Source organism: Sinocyclocheilus rhinocerous, unplaced genomic scaffold, assembly GCF_001515625.1.
Source record: "Sinocyclocheilus rhinocerous isolate Xijiao unplaced genomic scaffold, SAMN03320098_v1.1 scaffold726, whole genome shotgun sequence".
In the NCBI taxonomy this organism is placed as follows: Eukaryota; Metazoa; Chordata; class Actinopteri; order Cypriniformes; family Cyprinidae; genus Sinocyclocheilus; species Sinocyclocheilus rhinocerous.
In genome coordinates, this window is record NW_015661868.1 from 222264 (window position 1) to 242737 (window position 20474).

Genomic DNA, 20474 nt, shown 5'->3' on the forward strand with positions numbered 1-20474 from the left:
GAAGACTGGAGTAATGATGCTGAAAATTCAGCTTTGTGTCACAGGAAAAATTATATTTTAAAATATATTACAGTAGAAAAGGTTATTTTAAACTACAACAATGTTTCACAATATTACTGTTTTTTTCTGTAATTTTGATCAAATAAATGCCCTTGGTGATCATAAGAAACTTCTTTAAAAAAAAACATTAAAAAAAAATCTTCCAGATCAGCAGTGTGTATATATATATATATATATATATATATATATTTAATTTGACATAAAAGATGACATACTTTTAATAAAGTTAGAAAAATGCCATTACAAAGGTAAAAACAAAATTCCCTGTAAATCACTTTAAGGAGTCAAATATCACCTCCTAATGGGAAGGTACATTTTTTTATCAGAACTTTTGATTACTGATTAGAAGGTGCTCCTAAATTTTTGACCGTGCTCCTGAATTTTTTTAATTAGGAGCACAAGCGCTCCTAAAAAGAAAAGTAAGCGTAGAGCCCTGCTCTCTGTTCATGAGCCAATCAATTTCAATAGATGATGTTCCAAGCTACTGATTTTTCTTATCGAATATCCCGTTTCCCTAGAAAAAACATGTGACATTCAGGAAGTTTAATAGGTTGTTAAACAACAATTCACCTTGTCTTTTAAAGTAAACTTTCATTGACGTGCTGTGCATGATGCAGAACTGAATTCCCGTGGCTCTGGTTGTGCAACAAATGTTCTTGTTTTTATGGTTTTCTCAGCAGATTTTAACGTTGCTCGTGCTTTTAAATAGCATTAGCATTGGCGCTTCATTGTTGTCATGCACATGCAGATTGAAGGGCTCTTCATGACGGGCCAGAGAGGAAGTTGTGTCTACAGCAGTGATTGTTGTTGCTGTTGTGTTTGTATGACTGTAGAGCAGCGCCTGTGAAAACCGCTCTGTGTGTCGATTCATGAGCAAACCTTGGGCCGGCCTTTTTGATGCCGTATTGAGGGCCTTTTTCCATTTCAACAGAATGAAAGGACATCGTATAATGACGCTGTTTTCAGGCCAGCCATGAATATAAATGGGTTTTAATGAATGTTAATGTGCTCCTCTCAGTGCTATTGTAGATGATGAGTAATTGTCGGCTGTATTAGCAGTATTTTTATGTCCAAACCTGTGTTAATCTCGCCAACAAAATTAGTCGGGGAAACATTCATTTGTTCATTGAAAAAAACATAACAATGACTAAATAAATTTTAGTCAGTGATTTCTCAAACTGCCAAAGATAGGACAAAAAGCTTTGTTGATAAATAGCAGGTTTTAATTTTTATTCTAGTAATGCTTTACGACATATTCACAACATAATTCAGTATCATAAATGGAGTTTTCACACGTCATATTTTGTCGTTTATGTTTGTGTTATTTTAGTGTCACTGAGGTACTATATAGTTTTTATTAATATTTTGAATCAGGTTTTTTATATTCTCCTTTCATTCTGATTTTAAAGTTTTAGTCATATTTTTGTTGTTGTCATTTTTAGTAGTCTTTGGTTTTATATGTCTTCATTTTTGTGTGTATTTATATTTATTTATATTATATTATAATTTTATTTATTAAATTATAATTTATATTTTATTAAATTAAACTAAATTAAAATGGTAAATGATGACTTGGCAACTAACGTAAATAAGCATTTTTTAATATTTTATTTTAATTTAGTTAACATTTATTTCAAGTAACGAAAACACTTGGTTTTAGTTAACTGTAATAACACTAGTTTAAATCGGTGTTTATTTTTATTTATTTATTTTCAAGATTTCTTAAAAAAATTTTAAATCAGTTAAAGTTTGCGACATTACAGTCGAAACATGAAGATATTTTGTAGAAAAATGAATAAATATGACATTGAAATGACTACATTTAAAGGACATGTTTGCCAAAAGAAAAAAAAAATCTACAATTACAATAAATAAATAAACATAATAAAAGTACTTTACTTTAAAATTATTTTAAAAAGTGTTTAAATGAGCAACACCTACTTCAACAATACCTACTCAAGATCAATTACTAACCGTAAAAAGCTGGTTTCCTGCACCGTGTTCATCTTAGCTGTAAACCAAGCTGTTTTGACCACTATCCTGTATCGCAGTGTTCCTGTCCATGAATTATTAAGGTTCTTGAGGTGCTGATCGTGTTCTCTTTCTCCTCTCTAGTGCCTGAGCTGTGGTGAGGATGAGCAGCAAGCGGAGTTTGTTTGTGCGGCTGGTGCCGTGCCGCTGCCTTCGGGGCGAGGAGGAGCCCGTCACCTCACTGGACTACTCGCATTGCAGCCTGGAGCAGGTCCCCAAAGAGATCTTCAGCTTTGAGAAGACCCTAGAGGAGCTCTACCTCGACGCCAACCAGATCGAGGAGCTGCCCAAAGTACGAGTGCACTCTTGCACCACTAACACGCTTGCATTGCATGTCTCCAAAAAGTTAATTCAATGCTTAGACGGTGAAACGCTGCACTTTATTTTAGCTGGCAAGCAGCACCTCCAGAGCACGTGTTGTTTGTTACTGCCATGCTGTTTACAAGCTAAAGATTTGCTTGCACTGCAGGACTGGGACGTGTGAATTTGGCTATTTTTGCATTTTATGGCATACTGTATAAATGTATTGACATTTTTTTATGCATTTGGTATGAAATGGTTTAAAATCTGTAATATAGTTTTTTTCAATATTATGAAATATTATGTTATAAACTTGCAATTCTGAGAAAGAAATTATAAATGGCAAGATATAAACTTATTTTGAGAGTAAAAAATCAGAATTGTTTTTGACAACATTCTGAGAAAAAAAGGGTAAAATTGAGAGATGCAAAATTATATGATGATTATAAGTCACAGTTCTGAGAAAAAAAAATCAGTTTGTGAACTCCAAATTGTGAAACATAAACTTGCTATTCCGAGAAATAAAGTTAGAATTGTAAGTCAAGAAGCCACAATTACTTTTTTCAGTTTCAGAAATGTGCTTCTATAAAATGTTGTAAGAGGATTCGAAACATTTAATCTAAGAATTGAAATGCTCAGTTTCTTTCACTAGATGGGTACAAATATAATTTAATAATTTCTTCATTTATATGCACCAATATGACAAAACATACTAATAAATAGTAATATTTTGGTAACACTTTACAATAAGGTTCCATTTGTTAACATCAGTAGGTCCCTGTGAGTTCCGCGATGTGGAAAACGCAGACAGAATCTTGGAATCCAGTCATAAAAACTGAATTTACTGTATAATGCGGAATTTCATGAAATTTTTAAAAGTTTGGATGAATTAATCAAAAGTAGGTCATTAAACTTAAATCAAATCGTGATATGGATCTGTACATATTAAGCAGCAAAAAGAATATTTAAATATGAATTAAATCATGTTCTGCGTGTGTGAATGAATGGTGCAGACGCACGGTTTTGTTTACTTCACATACTGAAGCTGGCGTGACGCTCGCTGTGATTTCAGTGTCTGCTGTCTCTCTAAATGAGGACATAAATACATGAACAACATCTCCAGAACTGCTCTGAGAGTCGTTTCATTTGAGAGAAACCATCATCATATCTTATAACTACTATTACTAAAATTATTAAAACTTTATTTTATTAAGGAATAATCTCACAATATTTCTTTTATGTTTTAATTTTAATAGTAACATTGTTTGACAAAAAATAAAGTTTGTTTAATTTTCATGTGATTAAAAGATAAATTAAATTAATATTTTATGCCTTCATTTGGTAACCAGAAAAATGTAAATACAAAACATTTCATAGGGCTATTGTAAAAATAAATGTTAATTAAGTTAATTAAGGTGAGAAAAAATTAAACATTTCGTAGGGCCCTAAACATGTAATTTTTAATAAATTGATGTTAAATTATATAAGTTTCATAATTTTAATTAACTAGACTTGCTTTTTGATTAATAAGATGTTATTTAAGCATTAAAAAAAAGAGTCCAGAGAAATTAAAACAGTAAAAACGGAATTTGGGAAAAATAAAACTGATTTCATAGGGCCCTACATTAGTTAACTACATTAGTTAACCTAAACTAACAATGAAAAATATGTCTAAAGCATTTATTAATCAACCGCGGTCCTAGTGCGGTTCGACTTTTTTTACCGAGAACCGTTCCACCACTAGTATTCACTGTGTTGCTTTATTTATATTGCTAGCAAAATCATACTAACTATATGATGAATATTCTGTATATCATTCAGCCAGAATGGTTACAATGAATGTCTACAAGCAAAGTATTTGCGATCAGGTTTTCTCTACTTGTCGTTTCAACATTTAGTTGAATTTAGAAAGTTTTACAAAAGCCTGATTGTTATACCCTTTCTTTTTTGATCATGAATGGCCTTATGTCACAGACATGTTATTTTCTGTAAAGCGCATTGGGACTAGATCACATGAAGGTCCATCAAAAACCCTATTTTATTAAAATTTACTAATTACTGCAAAATCTATTTGAAATGAATCCAACTGCTCATCAGATATTCATATGAAGTTTAATCTCATTAGCATTTCCATGAATGTTTCCCAAATGTCTCATTTTCCTGTTCTTTACAGCAACTTTTCAACTGCCAGTTGCTCTACCGATTGAGTCTACCGGACAACGACCTGACGGTGCTGCCACCGGGCATCGCGAACCTCATCAATCTCAAGGAGCTCGACGTCAGCAAGAACAGTAAGAAAAGCGGCCAATTCATCTCCTCTTTCTTTTTCCTTTTTGGAGTCCAGTTACGCTATCGGACGACCCATAACTGAAGCGGAGGCACACTGATATCTGCACTGACTCACTGACCCCTTATCCGCTGTAATTCAACTCATCACGGCCAGCTCCACGCTTTGGATTTCAGTTTACGCTGAAATACAAAATTCACCATTAATTTCAGTCTGCACACTTGCCAATCCTAGTAAATAAACATTTTCATGTGTCGTTCATTGGTTTAGAATTGTGTGCAGTATGGTTAGTTATAAGCGCTAGAAATAATGCAAATAAACAAATGGAAGCTAGTTGCCTATCTAGACCGCAGTTCTCTGTGGATTGGAACAGAGCTGTAGGATTTCCCACTCGATTTGATATCCTATACACTGATGACAATCTGAAGTTTGTCACTGGAAACAGTTTATTCCGTTCTGAAGCATGAGTGAAGACCGCAACACTACAAACACATGCTCAAATCTGTTTACACATCACTTCATCTTTCAACTGGTGTGTTGCAGGATCTGATAAAGTAGTGACAGACAGGGACGAGCTCAGCCCAGCACAGGAAGTCTCATTCAGAACATTGTTTTCATGCAATACGCTGTCACATCAAATGAAGCTGCAATTTTTTTTTCTTCAGCAAAATGCCATTTCTGCTTTACCAGAATATCAGATGTTTAAAAAAATAATAATAAAATAAAAAACATTCCATGAGCCACATTTCATTTAATTGGTGAATTGATTACATTTATTTATATAAAAAAAAAAAAATAACAATTTTTTTAGAACAAAATCATTCAGTAGATAAAAGGGTTAATGAGACTAAATAACAATAATAAAAATATTTGCAAGCAGATTATATATGTTTTTAAAAGTTCGGGGTCTGTATTTCAGCTGTATTTATTTGATTAAAAATAAAAAGTATTATTGTGAAAATGATAAAATAAAATACTTAACCTAAACTACCCGTTAAATATGTTAAAAATATAAAGTTTTTTTTTTTTTGTAAAACAAGAAGTCTCTTCTGCTCACCAAGCCTGCATTTATTTGATCAGAAATACTGTAAACATTGTAATATTGTGAAATATTATTACAATATAAAATAACTTTTTTTTTTTGCTTGAATTTATTGTAAAATGTACCGTAATTTATTCCTGTAATCATTACTCCAGTCTTCAGTGTCACATGATCCTTCAGAAATCATTCTGAAATGCTGATTTGCTGCTCAAAAATTGCTGCTTCGTGTTTTTTGTGGAAACCATGATGATGAGCGTTTGATAGATAGAATTAGTTACATTTTTGAAGGTTTGGTAACACAAAAGTCTTCACCGTCAATTTTGATAAGTTTATTACATCCTTGCTGAACCGTATTAATTTCTTTCAAAAAAAAATAAAATAATATATATATATATATATATATATATATATAACAAATTTCACTGACCCCAAATCTTTGAGCGGTAGTGTATACACCACACTCCTTACTGTTAGCTGAAAGATGCAAATCAAATTAACCAAAGCAATCAAAGACAACATGAAAATCAAATGACCCTCCTTTCATTATTAATACACATTCCTCAACATCCTTTCTTTATTTCTGTCAGCTAGTCTGTTTTATACAAGTAAAATGGGTTGTAGCATTTATTTGCTCCAAACCCCTTCTGCAAAGATGTTCATTTGCAGGTTTCCATGACTTTTAATTGATACTCCCTTCCTGACCATAATGTGTCTGTTTTTAGCAGAGCCGCTGAAGGTGGGTCACCTTGTGTGGTGGATGTGAGCTCTCAGAGATGTGTGTGTGTGTGTGTGTGTGTGTGTGTGTGTGTTCTGTGGTTTGCTCTGCGCGCTGGTTTAGTTTGCATCTGAGTGCGCTGGAGGAACGATGTCTTAACATTAACGTCACACTCCAGCTCATGCGGTTAGTAGGACAGGAAGTAAGCAGTCTAGCTCTAATGCTGCTTGAGCTTGTGTTGTTTCTAAAAACAGCGTTAGGTGTTGGGTGTTTTCTTCAGTGGTCGATTTTGATAAAGACCTAGTTGTTCAACTGTTATTACTTGACATTGTATCATGTGTTTTTAAGTGGGGCAAAAATAGTGATAGGGCTTATATGAATTACAGCTTATTTTTATCATATTCAAATTCTGATTCCAGATAATACTTATAGTGCTTAGAAGTACTTATAATACTTCTAATATGCTGATTTAGTGCTTAATTATTATCAATTATTATTTAGGGGTCAAATAAGAAACATTTTGCAACATTATTCATATCTTTACTGTCACATTTAATTAATTTAATGTGTTCTTGCTGAATAACTTACTTGCACCAGACTTTTGACTAGTGCTGTATCATGGTTTCCACAAAAAAAATAATACACAACATGAATACACAAATGTTTTCAACATTGATATTTGGAAATGTTTTTTGAGCAGCAAATATAGATATTAGAATGATTTCTGAAGGATCACGTGACACTGACGACTGGAGTAATTATGCAAAAAATTCAGCTTTGATTCACAGGAGTAAATTACATTTTAAAATATACTCCAATAGAAAACAGTTATTTTAAATTGTAATAATATTGTAATAAAATTTCACAATATTAAAGTTTTTACGGCTTTTTTTATGAAAGAAAAAAGGAAATGCAGGCTTGGTGAGCATGAGAAACTCCTGTCAAAAGGAGTTTTTAAAAAAAAAAAATAATTTATTTATTAATTATTCCAAATTTTTGACAGGTAGTGTAGGTAAAGTACCATCACTTTATTTAATTTTGTTTTATAGACTCAAATGTATAATAGTTGAGATCTGTAAATAGAATTCCTAATAGAATTAGAAATACTATAGCATAAAAATAATTAGAAGAAAATGTATGTTTTTTTAGTTTTTTTTTTTTTTTGTAATTGAACAATGTGTTTGTATATTAATTGTCTGCAGTTAGTCAATATGTTAATGGAACCCAATGCCGTACAGACTCATTTTAAGTGTTTCCTAAACCCTAGGCACAAAGAAGAGAGAAAACATAAAACAAGCAATTAATAAATGAATCGCTTTTGTTTCTTTCAAATTTCAGGCATCCAGGAGTTTCCTGAAAATATCAAGAACTGTAAAGTCCTGACCATCATAGAAGCGAGTGTGAACCCTATATCAAAGTAGGTACATAGCCAGCAGAGATGACTGGTGTGTGCGTTCTGTCTGTGATGTAATAAAACAATCTCGTGTCTCCGCAGACTCCCAGAGGGCTTCACGCAGCTCCTCAGCCTGACCCAGCTCTACCTGAACGACGCCTTCCTAGAGTTCCTGCCGGCCAGCTTCGGCAGGTCAGACACACACACGCTCACACACACACACATGCTCTCACACACGCTCACACACACACTCACACACATGCTCACACACACGCTCACACACACACACACACACACACACACACAGAACAAGATAAGCCAAGCTCCTGTTTCAGATCGGACAGCATCTAGATTAAAGACTGGCCAATGTACTACATTAAACTATAACACAGACAAAACTCTTCTCCCAGAGACTGAAATTGTTTTCCAAGCAAACGCAAAGCAGGTTTAACTTACATCCATCAAGCTTTTTGATTTATGCAAGCTGTTAATCTATTAAAATAACACGTGCAAAATTTCCTCGGAAGGCACCTTCTAATGTTTCCTGGAGCTTGTATCATATCTAAAACCTCAGGAATTGTGCATTCCTATGAAAATGCAGTACAGTTCCTGTGAAAGGTCATGCAGCAGTACTTTTGACATAATAAACATGCACACACAGCCTGAAATAGACTTCAAATGAACATGCAACATCAGTTCCTGTTTTGTGCCGTAAGGTCACCCGAGGACAACAATTTGCATAATTCTACTGAATACGAAAAAGAGGACAGTATATTTATAGCATGTGGCGTAAGTCAATAGACCAGTATTGGGACATTAAATTAGCACCTTTATTGTAGAAAAACATGTCAGTGTTCATTAGCATCTTGCTGTTACATTTATTATCTTAAAAATCATTATTATGTAACGTTTGTGTTGCATTTTAAACCTAAAGTTTGTCGATTTTGAACTGAAATTTCACTAAATATTATTTCCAGTGGAAATAATATACTTTTCAGGCACCTTTGACATATTTTTAATTTAATTTAATTAATTTTAATTTTTTTTTATTTATTTTATTTTGTTTTTGCACCATTTGTTAATCTTAGTTGTTGTCAGTTTATAAATAATTTATATTTATATATTTCTCTCTCTCTTGTTTCCTCAGACTAACCAAACTGCAGATTCTGGAGCTGCGGGAGAACCAGTTAAAGATGTTACCAAAGTAAGTGGCCCTCTGGGATTCATCTGAATTACTAAAATATTAAAAAGATGATCCGTGCCGCTTCGCCCCTTCTGATTATCGCATTATAAATACAGACAAACGTCTCTCTTTCTCTCCCTCGGTGGCATCATATTGTTCAGCCTTACGTAAGAGGCTCTGAAGTGACATGCTGTGACAGGTTTTATAATAATTTCTGGCTCCGTAGCCAATATTGCATCATATGAGGGATCGTTTTTTGGTTTTGTGTGTGAGAGCCACAGAAAAACACCATCTCCGTGCCAGCCTCTGCTCTATCGTTCAAAACACGGGCCAATCAAAACACACAGGCCTCTGGTGTGTTTGTTGGGTTACTGTAAGTGCGCTAGGATCAAAACAACTCATTACGGCACTAAAGGTTTTCAACAAAAGCCACTTGAGCAAAATGTCTGTGTTGCAAAACACATTAAAAACCCTCCATTCCATGGCGCTGTAAACAGATCTTCTTTATGCACCAAGAGCTTGTAACACTTCAAAGAGAAAGGAAAAATTGAAATCGCATCATATGACCCCTTTAAGCGTCATTTATTATGTAGTGCTGTCAAACGATTAATCGCGATTAATCGCATCCAAAATCCAAACCCATGCATGTATATATTTAAGAAAAATTTCTGTAACGTTTGTAAAAATTTTCTGAATGTATACTGTATATGTGTGTGTTTATATATACATAATATATATACACAGTACACACTCATATATTATGTAAACAAAAACTTTTATTTTGGATGCGATTAATCACGATTAATCGTTTGACAGCACTACTATTATGAATGATACCTTAAATTATCTTGCTCATTAGGAAGAGGTGTGCTAAGAAATGTTTCTAAGTGATCAAAAATTCTTGTCACATCGGTAAAAAATATGCATTGTCAATAGTGCAGTGATATATGAAGCACAGCTCACACATAAGTCACTTTTAAACCGAGTAGGTTTCTTTTGGTCAGTGCAGCGAATTCCTTTACATTCAAGTGACGTACATGGACTATTTCAGGAAGCATAGCAGGAAGATGCAAGTATTCTGTGATCAAATGCAGACGGAAAGCTGTCAGTCACATGCGTTGCTTACTCATTTACCATTATTGCGCTGTGCTCTGATAACTTTGTCTCTCTGATTGTTAGCCCTGTGCCGTTTCAGCAGTCCTCTCAGATGTACATTGTGTGGTTGGTTCTCATGATGTGTGTGTCTGTGTTTCTAATGAGCTGTGGATTGCTCAGCACTCTGGGGGTCAGTGAGTTTTTTGGCCGACTGGCTGACTGACTGGTTGCATGCTTCTTCACACAACCCGGGATGAATGAATCTCTCTTACAATCCTCTAAGCCAGCAACCGTTTGCCTTTCAATACAAAATTCACTTTACTAAAAAAGCCTTCGTTTATAACCATTTGTTAATACAATTCCCAGAGCCATATATCATTTCGACTTTGATTTCCTCTTCAAGCTTTTCCACGGATACGATACGCCCACAGGCTGTTGTTCTGTGTCCAGGTCCACGTCAGCAGCAGTTTAAAGCACACCCTGCCCTGAAACACACCTACCTGACTAGATGATGTTAGTTCAGGGTTGACGCAGATATTGAGATTGCAGAAGCAGATTGGAACAGGAGAATGTGTTATAAAGATTGAAAAGATGCACAAAGTCTGAGGCCAGATTTTCAGCATTCTATGAATGAAGCCTATTTAGATACCCCATGATTTGTGAAGCATTCAAGGTGACAGTATAATCTTTGATAGTGGTCTTTTAGTAGTCACCTTTGGGAAAATATATAAAGTTAACAAATACACACTTGCAATAGTAGTCCAATAAAATGTATTATTCAATGGTCTGTCTGAATACTGCATTCTGATTGGCTGGCAGGTATGCAGTAAAAAAAAAAAAAAAGAGAGACTTCTTTTCTGCATCACTGGCATATCATGCTATGTGACTGGATGACATTTTCCTGAAGCACAATGATTTAATGACCATATCATGCAAAATATTGTAGAAATTAGTTCAGCATATCATTTCCAAATCCTGTTCCCATTTCCCCTTCTATCTCTAAAATCTCAAAAAATATCTAAAAATAACACAAAAATGTTCAGTTCAGTGTTTACTGATTTATAATATATTATATTATATATATTATATTATTTTCCCCGCCAGCATTTTTGAAAAAAGTTGCCAGCCACCGCCAGCGATTGATGATTTTTACTCAAATTTAATGGCCTGCAGTATATTTTGCTGTATGAATATTTGAATATGCAATATGCCAAAATAAAGATCAAAGCCTCTACTTTTAAACAAAAAAATCTGTTTTATTCTAGCTTAAAGCATTCTTTTTTTTATCAACACTTGAATATAGGTAGGTTTCATAAAAAATGCATAATTTTGAGCAAAAGGGTGAAAAAATCAAATTTTTATCAAAAACTACATCTGGGTAATATTCAGTACGATTGTCAAAGCATAAATCCAGTAAATCGCTTCCATCAACACCTCCAAAGCTTGCACAGAGATATACCACTTCCTGGATCAACATTTTACATATGCTGTCTATTGCTGATGATCGCATTCTTTTTCATATGCATCTGTTTACATAAGAGATCGCTCGTTTCGAAAATGCATTGACTTAATGTTTTATTGCTATTCATTTATTGCTGCTGAACATCTTTAAACTCCATAGCTTGACCTCTAGGTATAAACATGATCTTGGAGAATATATTTGGGTGTTTTTTTTTTTGGTCACTTTATTATGAGGTTCAATTCTCGCCATTAACAAACCATTAACTACGACTTTTGCTGTTTTTTTTTTTTAGTTATTCAGTTTATATACTGGCTCTGGTTTTATGTTGAACTGGGGATTGAAGTCTAACATTGCTCTAAAACTGCCCAAAAAAAGTAGATTAGCAGTAACTACTTGTTCGATAAATGTCTTTGTGTGCCGTTTATTTGCCTCTGGGAGCCATTGTGCACAAGAAAAGTTGTGGTTGTGACCAGCCTGTCTTGACGTTTTCCTACAAAAAAAAAAAAAACAATGCTCTGATATGTTTATGTACAAAGCTTAAATGTGTTTAATCCATGGTTAATGTTAGTAATACTGTGTGTGTGTGTCTGCAGGAGCATGCATAAGCTCACACAGCTGGAGCGCTTGGATCTGGGCAGTAATGAGTTCACTGAAGTGGTGAGTAGCACCTGCCTGTCTTTCAGCTGTCGCATGCATTACTGCAGCCTGCGTTTACCTTCCAGCTCTCAGTGCAGCCAAGTGTCAGATGTATCGGCAGTGAATGCAGATGCACTCATCGAGTCTTTATCTGTTAGACTGCACCTAATATGCATTTTTCTCCTCTAATGCTATTCATTGGAAGTAGTGGCGGATTTCCTCTCAGTGAGGATGTGAAATTGAATTTTGCTTTCTTTCTCTCCAGCCTGAAGTGTTGGAGCAGCTTACAGGAATCAGAGAGCTGTGGATGGATGGAAATAAGCTGACGTTTTTACCGGGGGTGAGTCTTGCATTCATTCTTAGTGCTTATTTATTTTAAAAAGGCAAAAGTGCACCATGACAAATAATTATTTTTTATTTTTTGCTACAAACTTTTGACCACATTCGTAAAACATTAGTTGAATCTGTATAATGGGTTAAGAAATACATTTTTGGGTAAAAATTATTTGTAAAAAGTATTCCAGCATAAATGTTTGTTCATGTTAAGTGTGCAACTTTACTATACTTTCTAAATTTCTGCATAAATGTTGTATTCATAATTATGTAAAATGCTAAACTGAGTTAATATCTGTATAAATAGTTTGTTAAACCGTTCTTATGAATGTTATTATTTATGCTAAACGGAGCAATTTTGCGGTAAATTGCATTTATTTTTAATCTAAAATTCTAGATGAGGATAATTTTTATACAATATAAATCACTATAATCACTTTCTAAATGGAAATAATTAATGAAACCATTCTTATAAAAATTGTTGCATTCATGTGAATTGATTTAAGTTCTTTTATATGAAAATCGCCCATAAAAACAATTATTGCGCAAATTGTTTCTTTCATGTTTCACGTGTTAAAAGTTAAACTGAGCTAACCGTTCGATAAACTATTTATACAAAAATTTTGTTTGTGTTGAACTTGAAATCCAGCTAATTTTTTGTACATTAAAAATCACCATAAAATCATTATTCCTTGCAACGTTTTGCAACAAAAAATGGCTTTACAAATTATTTATGTAACTTGTTCTGCTCATGTTTTATGATTTGTTATTTTGGTAAAACAACACATTTCTAAATGTAAATCATTAATTAAAGCATTCTTACGAAAATTGTAGCTTTCATGTATGCTAAATGCTAAATTGAGCTCATTTCTACACTAATCTTGTAACATAAGAATAAATAATTTCTATGTTAATCATTTGTATAATCTTTCCTATGTAAATTGTTTGTTTAATTGAAGTTTACCGTGGAATGCTTGCATTTGTCGCATGAGGCTAAATGGTTTTATGAAAGTTTTACACTGAAGATTTTTCTGCTGGTGTTTCAGGAATGAGAAATTCGATTTTTCTACTGTGTAGCTGCGGTTACAGGTACATTAAATAATGGAATTAAGACAAGCAGACATCCATAACAGCTGAAAATCTACTTCCTTAACATTTCTTCAGGATCCCTGAAGTTCTCCTCAGACTGCCAGCTCCTTTTAAATAGGTCATAATTAAGGCATTAGCTTGCCGCTGAGAGCGGACTGACAGTAATTGTGGGCCTCGCTGGCAGGATTCGGATTAGGAGTTTTCAGAACATCCTTTTGAACACGTCTGCTAAAACTGACCTCCAAATGGCCCGGATATCAGGGCGGCACCCTGACCTCCTTCCCTGTCTGACCACAGAGACCAGCTTACTGATGGCATGTCCTTGCACAAGATATGTTTCTCTCTTTGTGCAGAATTAAATTTTTCTCTCGTTATTAGTGCTTTTGATTAAGCTTCTTACGGCCCACCCAGGAGAGCGGCTCTCGCTCGCTGTGATTAGTCAACAGCAGGGTTTGTCACAAAGTCACACACGGGTGCTGATTGCAGTTTAGGAAGATCGCTTCTAATTGGTCGTCACCCAAGTGCATCTGAAGTTCAAGATTCCTGTGTCCTGTGCAGTATTACTCATGTTCCCTTAAAGGGATAGTTCACCCAAAAATGAAAATTCTGTCATTAATTACTCACCCTCATGTCGTTCCAAACCCGTAAGACCTTCGTTCATCTTCAGAACACAAATTAAGATATTTTTGATGGAATCTGAGAGCTCTCTGACCCTCCATAGACAGCAAGTGGATACTCTCCAAAATGGCGCCAGGGTGGCGCGGCGGAGACGAATTGTTGAATGAAGTCGCGATTTTTGTTTTCTTTTGTGCACAAAAAGTAATCTCGTAGCTTCATAAAATTACAGTTGAACCCCTGATGTCACATGGATTATTTTACCGATCTCCTTGCTATGTTTCTGGACCTTGATCGTGTAAGGATCCTTGCTGTCTATGGAGGGTCAGAGAGCTCTCAGATTCCATCAAAAATATCTCAATTTATCTTCCAAAGATGAGCAGAGGTCTTACGTGTTTGGAACGACATGAGGGTGAGTAATTAATGACAGAATTTTAATTTTTGGGTGAACTATCCCTTTAAGCCATCCAAGATGTAGGTGACTTTTAATCTTCAGTAGAACAGTAAAGAAGATTTTTAGCAGGTGATTCATAAAATGCAAGTCAATGTCTACCGGCGCTTGAGAGTCAAAAAAATATATCAGGCAACACAAAATGAATACCCGTGTCTCCTGACGATACATTAAAGGAACACTCCACTATTTTTGAAAATAGGCTCATTTTCCAACTCCCCTAGAGTTAAACAGTTGAGTTTTACCATTTTCGAATCCATTCAGCCGATCTCTGGGTCTGACGGTAGCACTTTTAGCTGCAACTTAGCATAGATCAGGGGTAGGCAAGTTCGGTCCTAGAGCTTTATTCTATATTATATAGAGCATATATATTATTATATATGGTCATTTTTGAGCGAGATGCTAACGGTCTAATCAGATTCAATGATCTATGCCAGGGGTAGGCAAGTTCGGTCCTAGAGAGCCACAGTCCTGCAGAGTTCAGCTCCAACCCTGAAAAAAAAACTCTCATTGCGCCTGCTGCACCCATGGTACGGCAGCAAAGTGCCTTGATATTCCCCCGTTTGTCTGAGGCTCTGGATTACAGGTAATAATGTTATAAATAACGTTCAGTTTCTTGCACAGACCAATGGTTTCACTTCATAAGACCTCAATATATCATCAGGATCAAAGGGTATTCATTTAGTCTTACCTGTATATGCTTTTTTTGACTCAAGTGCAGGTAGCCATTGACTTGCATTTTACGAATCACCATGAAACGCTGTTTCAGCTAAAAATCTTCTTTACTATTCTGCTGAAGAAAAAAAGGCACCTACATCTTGGATGGGTAAGTAAATTAACAGCAAATTTTCATTTTTGGCTGAGCTTTCCCTTTAAAGTGAACATCAAATCAAAACTGACTATATGTAATTTATGAATAAGCTATTTTACTTCTTTATCCTTATCCCTTCTCTAGTGTCTCCAGGTTTGCAATCAATAAAATTGCCTAAAAGCACTGATTTAGAGCTGGACCTGTGCTAGAAATCTGAGCCCCATCCCTGGTACTCTTATCTGGACGGAAAAGTTTGTGGTAACAGCATTGTTGTTGACGATCTCATTACTAGTCTAAATGGATTTCTGAGTGCTCTCAGTCTGTTCTTGGAAAGGAGCTACAGAAGAATGGAGTGTGTTTGAGAACAGGAGGACACGATCTGCCCTCAAGCATGAGAAATGGATTGAGTCAGTTCACGCTCGGCTTCAGTTATCTATCTTGACCGATTTCTCAACCGCATCCCTCCATCTCTTCAATTCACCCATTTCCACTTCTCCAATGCTTCTGTGCATTTTTTCTTTCACAGGAAGCATCTAGCCTCTAAAAACCAATATGTCAGAGTGCTGCCAACAAGTATATGGCTCTGACTTCACCCACCATATTTGACTGAAATTGAGATTTGAAATCAATGAATTTTTGCCAAACTGAATGGTGCCCATCTCTCACTTTTGCTCAATTACACAAACTTCTCTCAGAAACTGATTAGAATTTGAGTCATTTGTTTATGAGTAATGGAGAGAGTCATGTGTGTGCAGATGATCGGGGCACTGAAGCAGCTCTGCTACCTGGACGTGTCCAAAAACAATTTGGAGATGGTTGATGAGCAGATATCTGGCTGTGAAAACCTGCAGGATCTACTGCTGTCCAACAACGCTTTGACGCAGCTGCCAGGGTCTATAGGTAAAACACACACCAAAATGCATAGATGAGCTTAATGATTAGTATTCGTTAAAAGCGATCAGATGTCTTCTGGTTTGTCCTGCATGTTCTCCTAACAGCCTCAACTCTAATCTACTTTGTAACAAATCAACAGGTTAGATGTGTAAAACGAATAGGAGGATTATGGGTAGAGCAGTAATACAATCTCATTACCTAATGAATGACCCAGTCGGACAGCCACTAATGAGCAGGCGTGTTGAAGTGGCCAAGTCACACCGCCCTTGAGGCTCGCTGTGAAATAATACCTCCCAGCTCAACACTTAATGAAATCCAGTTTAGAGCTCAGAGAAAGGGCCACAGAGGTGCTCGACATGAGTTTTTGCCTTTCATTGCTTTCGATTTAGCTATTATCTACCACAGACCAAACTTTGCATGAGAAGTAGCTAGTTTTAAATACCAAGCATCTGTAATCTGACCATCATCTTTAAAGGAATTGTTCACCCAAAAATGAAAATGTACTCACTCTGAAACACAAAAGAAGATATTTTGAAGGATTTTGAAGAACCGAACAGTTATTGGTCCCAATTGACTTCCATAGTAGGGAAAGAAATACGGTAGAAGTCAATGGGGGACCATCAACTGTTTGACTGCCAGCATTTTTCAAAATATCCTCTTTTATGTTCAACATAAGAAAGAAACGACATGAGGGTGACTAAATGTTGACAAAATCTTAAATTTTGGGTGAACTGTTCCTTTAATATGGTGAATCTGACCTGCTTCACCTTTGGTTTTGACAGACTTGACTGTATTGAATAATTAACATCATTAAACCTCATAATTTTGATATTGTATGTGTAATTGTGTAAATTTCATCATGGCCAAAACAATTTTTAATGAATTGTTATTCAACTAATTTTAATTACCAAAAACATAACATTTAGCTGTCTCTTATAATTTTGTATTCAACCCTGTTACTGCATATTTTCACCAAAATAGATAAATAAATAAATTTAAATATGTAAACAAATAAATCATGGCACCCAAGAAGTAACATCACTCTGAACTTTTCTACAGTATTGCCGGAAATAATCTCATTCATTGCAGTGCTGACTGCATTTGTTTAGCTCAACATTTCAACCCTGTAATTTAAAGAAAAATTGATCTTCATATTCATATAACTTAATAAAATATTTCTTTAATTTATGGGAGTCAGTCTACCTCGGACTTCAAACCAACATTTGGTTATGAATTATTTCAAATTTTCAACCCTGTTACCCATACTAATGTGATTTTTAAATTAAATTTAATTTAATTAAATGAATTAAAATTATATAAATAAATAATGATACAGCAAGGTTATCTGTTCAGTAATATTTATTTAATGTGTATGGCTAGAAAATTGCACAGTCGTACCAGTAAAGGTTTTAAACCTAATAAAAGATCCACAATTTTGGTAACAGGGATGCAAAATTCATTTGAAATAGAAACTAATACAGTTCTTACAATACTTGGCCTGCTAAGCTTGACAGTCAATATTTGTTGACAGTTAAGCGTCCCTTTTAACTGACCATATATTGAGAGAGGAAAAGTTTAAGGGAACTTTTGCACCCTATCTGTGGAAAGTGCTGAATATGCCAGTGTTTCGTCTATGAATCCATTTCTAATAAATTCTTCAAGATGTGCGAGATTGATGGTCTCATTGTCTAGATTGAAGTGTATAAATTGCCAATTGCAATACAAACTCTGTCTCTCTCTCTCTCTCTCTGTCTCTCTCTCTCTCTCTCTCACTGTCTGTCTCTTCTCCCACAGGCTCTCTGAAAAGACTGACCACTCTGAAGGTGGATGATAACCAGCTCATGTACCTACCTGACACGATAGGAGGGTAAGTGAGCACCATTTTAAACAGCAACCGAACTGCGCTTAAACCGTGACCCAGTTCTCTTTAACCCATGAGTATGTTCACACTAAATTTGCATACTTTTTCATGTTTTCTGTGCTGATTGTGGTGGAAAATCTGCAGAAATGATCTAAATAATGTAAAATGTGTCAAAGTGAGCTGCAAGCGGTACATGAGAGCTGAAAGCATAGTCAAATAGGACTGTCACAAATTACCTCTCAAAACTCATGATGCATGTCAAGGAATCCCTGAGAAATAATTATCTTGCTAATGTAATATTATGTTAAATAGTCAAGGAAATAATACAGTAGCTTTAAATGAGAACCAGAGCAAAAATTAGTTTGAGAGTGAACGCTGTGAATGAGCAGACCCATAAGCTACTTCATAATACAGACAGAAGGCTTTGTAACGGGTCTGTGAATGAGGGAAGTGCACATCCATATGGGCTCACCGAGAGGGATTGCTTTGCTTTGTGTGTGTGAGAGAGAGAAAGAAAGAAACAGACTGTTATCCATCAAAAAAGAAGCCAACCGTTGTACCTCATTCTCGCCACCTCTTACTTTGAGCTTGTTTCCAAACATGCCGGTTATCCCTTATGTCAGATTAGGTTTCCTAGTCCGGGGTTAAGAAAATATGCCAAGAGGGATTATGGATATGTGATTGCGAGGATTCTGTTTTAATCCTAGCCTGGATTGTAAAGCACACTGATTAAGCATGATTAATTTTTCATTAGTACCAATGTCTTTTCCCATCAACGCTGATATGACTGTATTTTTCCACTGTATAATGACTGTATATAATGAGTAAATATATATCTAATTTTTTTTGTGTTTTGGGAGCAGGCCTCCCCATTTTTTGGGTGAGCCAAACTTCTGTCCATGTGGGGGTTTTTTTGTGGTCGTTTCTTGTTTTTTTTGTTTTTGTTTTTTAATTTGTTTTGTGTTGTTTTTTTGTTTCATGTTTTTGTTTTAGTATTTTTGTTTTTTACTTTTTTTTTTTTTTGATTCTTGTTTCTGTTTGTTTTTTTGTTTTTGTTTGTTTAATATTCTGTTTGTTTCATGTTTCATGTTTTTTGTTCTTTTTTTGTTTGTTTTTGCTTATTTCATGTTTTTGTTTTTGTTCTTTTTGTTATAAGTTATAAAAATTTTATGTTATAAGTTATAAAAGACATTTGATTTTACATGAGCTTTTTGTATCATTTAGATTCTGAAACTGGCATTAAATTCATTTTAGATAAGTGAAGAAACCACAATAATTACTAATCTCTGAAATATGACGCATAACATGATTGATTAACGTCATTAAGTCATAATCAGTTGGATGTAAATGTTATTTTCAGTGTGTTTTCAGTTTAGCAGTGATCAGTGTCTCTTGCTCTGCATCGTCTCCTGATCTCTCTCTCTCTCTCACATTTCTTTTATGCCACGTTTTGGCATTAAAAAAAGTGTTTACTCTGTCAACAATTTATATTGGGGATAAAAAAAAAAAAGGTTTATTTTGGTGTAGGACAGAAAAAGCACTCTAGTGAACACAGACAGCTGGTTTAATTGCCTTCACAATTAGGGGTGCTCCGATCAGGATATTTGAGGCCGATCACAGAGAGCAGTATCTGCCGATACCGATCTTTTTAAAGCCTTCTTTTTATCATTTATAACTATTTATAGTGATACAACATAGACGCGGAAAAGATCTCTGCACAGCTGCAGACGCACCGCTCCTGAACGCACTGCCGGACAGCAACCGTGTGCAGTGTGCACGCTTTATTAATCCGTTAACATGAGCGTGGAAAAAATACGCACCACATTCTCACTGCAAACGGAGTAATGTGAACCTGGCATTATGTGTGTGCGCTGCGAGTGCGAGTGTGCATGAGCGCTCAGTCTCCAGGAGAGCCCGTGAGCACTGAATGGTTAAACACTGGCAAGAATTAAAAAGAACTTTAGTGACGATGTGACACTGCCTCGATTGTGCAAGTGACAGTTCCTGTGTCAACTGTGCCGCGTGCAGCTGCTTATAGACAGACGCGATGTGTGGTGATTTGAAGACATTTGCGTATTTTGAGAGAGAAAGAGAGAGCGCGCACGTGGTGATTCACTCACGCTGTTTGTGAAATTACGTCTCACACAAGGTTTTCAAATGAATTTATAAGTTATTTAATTAAAAAATATGAAGGAGTACCTCACCTTCAGCATTAA

General features: G+C 35.2%; 1 protein-coding gene across 2 annotated transcripts in view; it reads left to right on the top strand.

Annotated features, from left to right (window-relative positions):
• The first annotated feature begins 2179 nt into the window (after positions 1-2179).
• Positions 2180-20474, top strand: part of LOC107726559 (protein LAP2-like) — a 39748-nt gene continuing 21453 nt past the window's right edge. For both annotated transcript variants that reach the window (XM_016536189.1, XM_016536190.1), the window contains exons 1-9: positions 2180-2383; positions 4565-4682; positions 7774-7852; positions 7931-8020; positions 8976-9032; positions 12162-12225; positions 12470-12544; positions 16259-16403; positions 18192-18264. In XM_016536189.1, the coding sequence (XP_016391675.1) occupies positions 2195-2383; positions 4565-4682; positions 7774-7852; positions 7931-8020; positions 8976-9032; positions 12162-12225; positions 12470-12544; positions 16259-16403; positions 18192-18264 (890 nt within the window). In that variant the 5' untranslated portion in view covers positions 2180-2194. The remainder of the gene's footprint in view (positions 2384-4564; positions 4683-7773; positions 7853-7930; positions 8021-8975; positions 9033-12161; positions 12226-12469; positions 12545-16258; positions 16404-18191; positions 18265-20474) is intronic.